Here is a 10602-nt window from a genome sequence, read left to right as displayed (position 1 = left end):
CCTCAGAATAGTAATTGATTACAAATCCATTATGAATCAGCCGCATGACACGGTTGCAAAACAGACAAACCACAATTTCAAGCTGCGCCAAATGACAGGAATCACTTTGACTCTGCACTGGCACCCGGTTTGGGGCCCCACACTCTAAGGCAGTGTTGTCCAAACTTGGCCACTTTAAGATGAGTGGACTTCAACTCCCAGAATTCCCCAGCCAGCCATGCTGGCTGGGGAATTCTGAGAGTTGAAGTCCACTCAACTTAAAGTGGCCAAGTTTGGACAACACTGCTCTAAGGACTCAGAAAAACTGGAAGCGGTTCATCGAAGAGCAGCAAGGACGATCAAGGGGTAGACACTAACTTGTGGGAAGAAGGATGGAAGGAACGGGGTGGGTTACGCCTTGAGAAGATCGGAGGGGGACGTGGTCAGCCCTCTTCCACTACGTGAAAGGACAGAAGGAGGTCTGAAGCTGTTGCCTCTTGTTCCAGGGCAGGACCAGGAATAATAAAGTTACAGGAAGGCAGATTCTTTCTTTCTTTTTTTTTAACTTTCTAATAGTAAGAAGAGTTTGGTAGTGGAACCAGCAACCCAGAAAGCTGGACAGCTCCTCTTTACCAGATGTGTTCAGCCAAAGGCTGGGCCGCTGCATCTCGGGGTGCTTTCACTGGGATTCCTGAACTAAGCCGAAGGCTGGGCCAGGTGGGGGTCCCTTCCTGCACCCGTGCAGTCCGAAGGGAGTTGGTCCAACGAGGACACCCAGACACCCACCCCGCTGGGGACTGCTGGCCATACCAGTGAGGAATTGAAAGACACTCCCCTGCTGCTCGGTTAGGACCCCGATCCCCCCTCGAGTGGAAACGGAGTCGTGGGGTCTTCGAGGGGAGGCTGCGTCCAGCCTGCGGACGCCCTTCCAGGGCCTCGCCAGGGCTGCCCCTGCGTAGCTCTTCTCCAAGGCCGGCGGGGGCTGCTTCCCGCTCCTCTCCCCCGCCTCTCTCCGAGGGGCTCTGGGCTCTTCTTCTCCCCCCGTCCGCCGGGACTTTCCCAAGCAGCGCTGGTCTGCCCCTCGCCCCCCTCCCCCGAAGCCGGGGGTCGCCTTGGCCGCCCCCCCACCGCCCCGGCGCGCGCCCGCGGGCTCCAGAACACGCCTCCCCCCCCGCGGCACAATGGGTTGCCAGGGCGACCGGCCCGGTCCGGCCCAGCCCGGCCCGGCCCTGGCCCTGGCCCTGGCCCGGCTGGCAGAGGGGGCGGCGGGCGAGCGGCTGCCCCGGGACCAACCATGCTAAGCCACAGGTGAGCCCCGCGGTGGGTCCGGCCGGCGTCGCGGGCCGCCCCAGCAGCAGGCGAGGCTGGGGAGACGGGAGCCCGTGCGCCGCACCGCCGGGGAGTCGCGCCAGAGGCGGGGGCGGCCAGGACCGCGTTCCCACGACACGCGGAATGCGGGTCCGTCGGGGCGGGGGTCTGGTGGGAACGCGGGACGTTTGGGGTCTGCTGGCTGCCCCGGCTTCCTGGCTCCGTCTGCCCCGGGGACGTAGACAGAAGCCGGGTTCGCACGTGGCGCGGACCACGGTTTCTTCCCAAGTTGCGGGGCATCAAGCGCGCAACTTCGTCTGCCGCCCGATCCTGCTGAGCCACAGACTCGAACGGCCGAGCTCCCACAACGCGCTGAACTCCAGCTGCCCGACTCTGTTGTAACTTGGTTTAGCATTTCATGGGAACGGGCCTTTCGGTGGGTTTTCTCTCCCCATTGTTAGACAGGGTCTCTGTCTGGGCCACCCCAGCCCCAGCCGCCAACACTAAGCAGGCCACTTCAGGCGCTAGGCTGCATTATGCTGGCCATGAACCGAGTCCTTGTGGTTTGTTAACTGCCACTTACGGCTTAGTATGTTATGTGCCTTAGGAAACCAGCTTCCTAATCACAGTTTGTTGAGCAAGCCCTGTTAAGCCGCCCTCCCACCTCAGGCTCAGCCAGAAACCCCATTTGCAAAAGGTGCTCAGCCCCAAATGACCATATTTGAAGTTTTTGCAATGTGTAAACCCGGCACTGAAGCTTTTGGTCGGTATTTCACATTCCAGATGTTTTACTTTCCCATCCGTGCCTCCGTCCTTCCATGCATCACTTCGACCCTTACGGCTGACCAACCATGATTTACAGCAGGGTTCCTCAAGCTTGGCAACTTTAAGATGGGTGGACTTCAACTCCCAGAATTCCCCAGCCAGCCTTGCTGGCTGGGGAATTCTGGGAGTTGAAGTCCACCCATCTTAAAGTTGCCAAGCTTGAGGAACCCTGATTTATGGCCTAGAATGCCTTGTGAACCAGCCAGCTGTGGTTTATTCAGCACACCGTGGCTTCGTGCTTTCTGGGAACTCGATCACACATGAACTGTTTTCTGCAAGGAAGTGGATGTGACACAATCTGTATCTGGTTGGGTTATTCTGGGTGAATTCCACACCCACGGTTGTTCCCCGGGATACACTCCAATCAGAGACATACGATGTTTTCTCTCTGCCTGGCGCCTTGGCAGAAGGACGTTTTTAGGGGCGAGAAGGACTGTGTGAAACGGAGGCTGTATCGGTAGTTTAATGACACGTGGAGGGCCATCAGATCTGTCTCCCCATAGGCAGACCTCCAAGTTTCAATGGGTTTGCTCTGAAAAGGTTGTAGGACTCTTAGAAATCCTCCTGGGTTCGTGTGCTTGTGTGTGGCCACCTGCGCAGCGATTTGAAAATGCTGAAAATGCTGTACAGCTGATTTGCTTTACAGCTTTAAGGATTCATGAAATTATATGTGTCAGTTCCTTGGTTCCAAACTTGAAGTATTTCATAAATATTAAGAATGATTCAGGATGCAGTCCAGAAGCCCCCTAAACCCAGTGAGATCTGACAACTTAATAAACAAGCATGTTGCAATGCTGTAATATTAGAGCCCAACACATACAGTATTAAATTCTACATTACTTAGCACATTCTTATTTGGGCTGATAGTTTAGCGCGATTTTTAATAATTTTGTATTTCTATTTGCCATAGGTAAGCAGAATTCTGGAATTAAACCTGATAAGAAATTTGTTTGCATAAGGCTATTTAAATCATGGATACTGTTTGATCCTTTTTGACATAGGTTGCATTCACATAACACGTTCAACTTAGGGCACATTTTCTGGGGTCACACAATACACTGATCTATAAACTAACGCAACGGGCTAAATTTGCACAAAATGCTAAGTCACACAGATGCAAAAAAAGGCAAGAGTTAGCACTAACCAAGGTTAACTGAAGCAGTTAGATTTTTTTGGTATTTTGCCTTTATGAATTGAGTGCAATAAAAACATAAACAGTGCACAAAGTTATGAAAACAAAACTAGGAAGAAACGAAAACAGCATTTATTCATTGTGTGTGCGTCTGTGTGTATACACACAGACACAACACAGACACAAACATCTCTTTCATAAATTTGTAAGAAATGTTATGAAAATGATAGACAGTGAGGCCTGTGCAAAAGATAAAAAGCCATATATTGACACATATGTCCAATCGTAATACATTATAACATATAACCATCTATTACATAACCATATATTAAAATATATTATAAACAATACATGTCAATTCAGTAACAATAATAATGCATGTCCATTTGAACTGGATTTTTTTTAAAAAAGTGTTTCCTTAGGGATTGTGGTTCTAGGGATGACAAGAAATGAAAACAAATTTGAATTGAGAGGGGCTGAGATAAAGCCTTCACCCACTGATGTTACTCATCCAGACATTACCCATCCAGACACTGAATGCCCGTGTCAGCTGGGAATTCTGGCAATTAAAATCTCAGCACATTTAAAAGGCTGGACACAGATTTCAGCCAGCCACAAGCACTATGTCTCCTGGCTGACGCCATCTCCAGCCTGCTAGCTGACGCCTTGAATGTAAATCAGAAATACCTCACTGGCTCCTAACTATAATGGTGACTTACACCGGAGCAGATATTACGGATTCCCCTTCCTCCTTGCCAAGTAGCCCAGGGCTCTTTGCAATGGCCAGTTGGCTGGCCCTTCGGTTTATATTTTACCAAAAAAATCCCAAACGGACAGGGGGACAGGGTCACAGCCACCACATATGGGATAGTAGAGAGTTTTTTAGTTTCAGAAAATCTCATTTGGCCCTGGAGGGCTGAATGAGATGTTGCTCTGAAGCTTTCTGGTAGGACTAATGGCAGGTGAACCCTCAGCAAACATTAATATGAGTTTTCAGATAGTTCAGGCCTCCCTCCTGTTGACCTGGATTCTGGTGTCCTCATGGACATATTCCTGCCATTTTCTTGGCAATAATACGGATCTCGGATGCTTTTCCAGACTAGTTGATGACTCAAGGATTACCTGGCAGTCTTTCATCCAATATTTAACCAAACCGGCTTAGTATGTTTCGAGATAGCCAGGGTAAGCTAGGTGAAGCCACCTTCTTTTGACTATGATTTAGGAAAGCTAAGTAAAACAAACCAGTGCTACAGAATATGATTAACAAGCTTTGTTTTAGCCTACCATCTCAGCAATGGTGTGAATTCAGAGGGCACAGTAAAGAAAACATAGTATGGTTTATCATGTTGTGTGAATGTGGCCATTGTCAGACCAGAAATGCCTCATAATAAACTCCACTCACTGCCCAACCTCCATATTCCCAAATGTTGGAGGGGGCAGGCAAAACGGGAATTTTCCTTTTATAATCTTTAGGGTTGTCCCATTCTTGAAACTTATCTTACACTCTCTTGGTTATGTTGTTCTCTACAGCAGTGCTTCTCAACCATGGCAACTTGAAGATGTGTGGACTTCAACTCCCAGAATTCCCTAGCCAGCCATGCTGGCTGGGAGATTCTGGGAGTTGAAGTCCACACATCTTCAAGTTGCCATGGCTGAGAAACACTGCTGTACAGCTTTAAAGCATCCAAAATATCCGTGTGTTTGCCATAATAATCTACTGGAAGACAAGCCCTCAGCATGGGCAATCGAATCATCAATTAGAAATCAAGTTCTTATGAAAATTGGATATAATATATAAAAATAGCCTAATTAGCTTAACCACATCTCCCCATAGAGCAGAAGCCACAAAAGTGTAATGATACATGTTGTTCTCAGACCACCTATAGAAGTCATTGAAAGCTTGAGGGACAATGTTTGTGTCTTCTCACCTCTGCCAGAAACAATGTACAGTATAATGTATTGCTGGGTGGTATCAACAATTGTAACTTGCAAATAATTTTGCAAACAAGTTATAAGGTTGCAAAAGTGTTTGGAGATTGGGGACAAGGCCTTGGAAAGGTTTTGGACTCTGCTTTTCACAAAACAGCCCTGGAATCATAGAATTATGGGGTTGGAAGGGACCCCCAAGAATCATCTACTGTAGTCCAGGAGAGGTGGTTGTCCAGCCCTTTCTTCAAAACCTCCATAGATAGAGAACCCACCACCTTTGTAGGTAGACTGTTCCACTGTTGGACAGATCAGGGTGGTTTTCTTTATATTGAAATGGAATCTGGAAAGCTACAACTTACATACCTTACTTCTGGTCCTAGTTTCTGTGGTCATTGAAAATAGTGCTTGACCATCTTCCCTGAAGCTTCCATTTACGTGCCTAAATGCTGACATTGTGTCTCCCCTAGGTCTTTACTCCAGGCTGAACATCTGAAATTCTTTCAGCCTGTCCTCTCAGGGCATGTCCTCAAGTCCCTATAACATCTTTGCTGCCCTCCTCTGAACCTCTTCTAACATGTCAAGGCCCTTCTGGAAATGTGGTGCCCAGAATCACAGGCAGGACTTGAGTCTCACCAGTGCAGAGCAGAGGGGAATAAGTGTGGCTTTCTGCAACCAGTGATTTTGTTTCATCAGCTACTCTTGTTCTTCGGGGTGTGACTATGCTACTCTTTCCTGTATTAGAAAACTGGAATTTTCCTGGAAAGCTAAACTTCCAGGCAGACAGAGCAAGGAGACTGAGCAGAGACCTAAGAAAGGAAGATGTGGAGTCCTTGGGGTTCTCTGAGCTTGGTTCTTTTCTTGCAAATGTTTCATTACCCGGCTAGGTAACATCTTCAGTGCTAGAAGGGAGTGGGGTTTGCCCTCTGTTTATATATTATGGCCTGCCCTGCCAGTGTTGGTGGGGTGGGGGTTTGGTTTTGCTCCTCTGGTAGTTCCTTGACTAGGGTATTGTTTACTGCTTGCTTGTGTGCCTGGTGGTAATCACAACACATGAACAGACCAAACCATAGTTTTAACTGGGAAACTGTCAGCATTTTAGACCAAGCTAAATCCAAAAATGCAAGAGAATTCTTGGAAGCCTGGTATTCAGACAAGGCAGCAATTAACAGACACATAGAGATAAACAGCATCTACGTACTATTCAAAAGAGACAAAAGACCAGAAGATCACCTCACCAGCAATCATCACCCAAATAAGCAAAGGTCACCACCAGGCACGCAATCAAGCAGTAAACATATGCCAATCAAGGAACTACCAGAGGAGCAAAACAAAGCCCCCACCCCCACCAACACTGGCAGGGCAGGCCATAATATATAAACAGAGAGCAAACCCCACTCCCTTCTAGCACTGAAGATGCTACCTAGCCGGGTAATGAAATGTTTGCAAGAAAACAGCCAAGCTCAGAGAACCCCAGGGACTCCACAGTTCAACCCTGAGCTACACATATTGGCCTCTATTAGAAAGGAAGATGTTTGGGCTGGAGACCCAAAGCAGAAATGTAGGACACCAAATGGAAGAGGAAATGTCAAAGAAGAAGGATGGAGGAGGTCATTGGATGGAGTTTGATGTGGGGCTGGAAGCAAGAGAGAAAGAGGAAAAGGCCCTGGAGATTCAAAATGCAGGAAGGTTCTTGCTCATGCACTGGAGTAACATAACCACTGAAGTTTTTAGGGGGTTAGACCAAAAGCTTCCATAAGGCAGAATCAGGTGTGTCATGGCTGTATTCAGACAACCTGTTAAATCAGATCTCTTAAAGACCTTGCAGCTGCATTTGCACAGCATGCCAAACTTGGCTAGTGTTAACCTTGTTTAATTTAGTTGTTACTCAGAAAGTGTGAACACAGCATTTAGCGCTACTTTAGGAGTCAATGTATTGTGTGAACCCAGAAACAAAGTTATTTCAGCAAGCTGGTCAAGCATGTGTTGTGTGAAACATGGCCCTGACTTGTTTTTTTCCCTCTTTCCTTTGCGATTGCTTTTCCCAGCCCAGGCATGATGAACATTGGAACGATTGACGTCTATTTGAACAAGTTAGGAGCCAACCTCCAGACGATGGTATACCACGATGAAGAGCAGGAGAACGAAGCTTGGAGCACCTACATGGAGAGGAAGAACGTTGTGCTGGAATTCCTGCACGCTGACCTGAGTTTGCACCTGCTCCGACGCCATCACAAGAGGATTGAGCTTTTGAAGAAATGCTCATACTCCCTTGAAATCCTGCCCAAACACTTGGCCCTCGGGGATCAGAACCATCTGATGCTTCCCACCACCATGTTCCAACTGATTGATCCCTGGAGGTTCCAGAGGATGAAGAAAGTGGGGACCATCCAAACCAAAATTCAGCTGCTGCTCCTGTCTGACCTGCTAGAAGAATTAGAGAGAGGTCGGGAGGAGCTGGTCCACCTATTGGACACCTACGACATGATGACTTTCCTCTCCAGGTGGGACATGGTCAAGCAGAGGCTGTCCAAACTTTCTGAACAGATGGATTATTTCCTTGCTATGCTGGTACCCGGAAGGTTGTATGTCAAGCACCGGCTGGTATCAGACGTTGGGATCACCAAAATCCCACACATTAGACTTATCCTTAGCGCCAAAGTACCAGTGATGTTTGATCGAAGGGAGTCAGTGGCGCACGAGGACTGGGTGAGTCTCAAGTGGTTGGTTACGAGCCAGCAGTCCCAACTTGAACAATATGAACTCCAATTCAAGCTGCTGGAGCCCAGAACTCCCCAAGAGCGAATCCACTGCGGAATTATGCCAGTCACCTCCAACACGTGTGAAATCCACAACCTGTTGTCTGACCGTTTGTACAGGTTCACCGTCAAAAGAGCAGAAACATACACTCTTGTCTATGAACAATGGCACGATTCCATACTGCTTAAGACTAAACCATACCTTGACGAAGAAATGGGGGGTATCACCTCACACGCCTGACTTTCCCATCTTAGCGATTCACAAGGAATGTAAAATAAGCCAGATTAAAAAAAAAACCCTTATTTTTAAAAGCGTGGCATCAAAGCATGGGCTCTTTCTTTGATGGAGAAAGGATAAATCTTAATCTCACCCTACCCCCAAACTGCTGTCAGCCAACTGAGCAGAAGCCGAAAACCCACTTTGATCCATCTTCAAGACACGTTTCAGGCCTCAGGATGAGTGATGGGGAAAAAAGTTTAGCCTGAAAGCCGACTTGAGATTCAAAATGGATTTTTTAAAAATAATGATTTCAACTAGATTAGGAAAGGAAAGAGCTTATGTACTGATTTATGTAGATGTAAATCTGAATGTGAACCGGAGGTGATATGTTGGTTGGTTCACACAATTCTTTAAGGGCGGTGCTCCCCGTCAAGCTGAATTATAGGATTGCCTTATCGGCAAACAGGCCTACATGTATTTGCTGATCCTGGCTAGTTTGGCACAACCCTTGCATAATTAGCCATTCAGGTCATACAGATGGTGGTTGATGGTTTTATGGGTTTGTTTTGGGTTGTGTGGCTTCTTTGGGGTATCTCGCAAAGTGTGGCTTACAGGCAGAGGTTGTTGGTAAGCAAGAGGTTACAAGGTGATAAGGGAGCCGTGCGGCTGGGCACGAAAAGGAGAAGACGACGTGGGAATGTCCAGATATGGCTGAACTCCAGCAACCTCAGCCTTGAAGGCCATAGAGAAGGGAACTGGGAATTGCGATTCTGACAGTCTTGCAAGGTAGTCCAGATGGGAAGCACAACCAGATGGACTAATTCTGCTTTATGGTAAGGTGACATTAACAGAATCTTGCAAGTCTGAACATGCATCTCTCCCCCGTTGCCTTTACAGTCCAAGAAACTAGGGAGGGTCCCTTCTGAGATGTTTGCCACTCCCACAGCCCTTCTGTGAGCTCAGCTGCCTCTTATCTGACCATGGCCTAGTCTGTGGGTCTTCCTCCTGTCTCCCAAGGTCATTCCCACAGACCATTACAGATTCAGTAGCCTTCAGAGGGACACAGCACTCTAGTTGTGAGCTGAATAGGTGGGAGAGTGTCTCCTACAAGGTTCACCCAATGATTTATCCAATGTAGTGAGACACGATTGCTGGATCCACTTGCCAAACGAAACCACGTGATGGGTATAGTGTTGGCACTTCAAGGTAGGCCAGGTCAGAAAACAGACACTGCAAGGATTCCAGAATCCTACTTTATTGTAATAGGGCAGTGTTTCTCAACCTTGGTAACTTTAAGACAGGTGGACTTCAATTTCCAGAATTCCCCAGCCAGACATGCTGGCTGGGGAATTCTGGGAGTTGAAGTCCACCTGTTGAAAAAGGTTGAAAAAGACTGTAATAGGGTATAATAACAGAAACTTGAATGCCTGTCAGAGTTTCTCTCTGCCCCCTCTCCTATCCAACAAAATCAAGGCGGAATTTCTTTCTCCCACTTTCTAGTTCCCCTGGACTCCCATAACGGCTCCTCCATTCCTGCCCTAAGTCATCTCTACCTTCCTTTACAGATGGCCTGGTTCATTCAGCATGCTGGATCCCAAGCCCTCCACCCCATATTATCCTTGTCTAAGAGTGTGTTGTGCCAATCCAACCCAGGAGAGAGTTCAGCTCTGGCTCCTCCAAGCCCCTGAAGGGCGTCCTTCCTTCTCAGGAGTAGGGGCCTGAACTCAGAGGCACCCAGCACAGTTCTGGCACCTTCAGATAGAGCAAGCCAATTCTCATTTTAGAGCTGGGGGTCCCCAAAGTGCCCCCATGATTATTTTATATATTAGATTTATATCTTGCCTTTTCTCCCAAAGGCTACACAGTACTCCTCCCATTTTTGTACCCAACCAGGTAGGCTGATCGGAGGGTGAGTGGCCCAAAGCCACCCAACATGCTGCTTCTGAGCTGAGAGTGGACTTGAACCTGGGTCTCCCCAACTCCAGTCCAACATCTTCAGTACTACACCACATTGGAGGCTCTATTTCTTTGTTCTTATACACACACACACACACACACACACATGAAAAATGGGAGGCTGGTGTACCCAAAATGCCTCTGGGTTGCAGAAGGGCCCCTTAATCTTTTTCCAGACATAGAAAGGGTGGGGAGCTATTCCTCTAAAAGCCACTCCATGAGTGTTAACTTTCCCGCTTGCCCCAGTGTTCACTTTGCAAGTCCTCAATGCATTCTTCAGCCCCAGATTACTAAGGGCTCCCTAGAAAGCCCACAGCCACTTCATGTAGCCAAGAAAATACCAGTTGTCTGCGTTCATACAACACCCTTAACTGAAATTGCTAAATTAAGCCTAATTTGGTGGTTACCATCAACTAACCAAACAAACTGAGTTTCCCAAATGCTCCAAACCAGAACTACCCAAGTCCATTTTAGCCTATTCTGGCATGATGTGTGAA

At 47.7% G+C, this 10602-nt stretch overlaps 1 protein-coding gene across 1 annotated transcript; it reads left to right on the top strand.

The window, feature by feature from the left end:
* Positions 1-1273: 1273 nt before the first annotated feature.
* FNDC11 (fibronectin type III domain containing 11) lies at positions 1274-8170 on the top strand. The gene is made up of 2 exons (XM_088154038.1): positions 1274-1287; positions 7219-8170. The coding sequence occupies exons 1-2, from the start codon at positions 1274-1276 to the stop codon at positions 8168-8170; spliced, it is 966 nt and encodes a 321-aa protein (XP_088010164.1).
* Positions 8171-10602: the final 2432 nt, after the last annotated feature.

This window comes from Python bivittatus, unplaced genomic scaffold (assembly GCF_059951505.1).
Source record: "Python bivittatus isolate LINGU-HERP-01145 unplaced genomic scaffold, Pbiv_v1 ctg000700_np1212, whole genome shotgun sequence".
In the NCBI taxonomy this organism is placed as follows: Eukaryota; Metazoa; Chordata; class Lepidosauria; order Squamata; family Pythonidae; genus Python; species Python bivittatus.
This window is presented reverse-complemented; position numbering and strand designations above follow the sequence as displayed.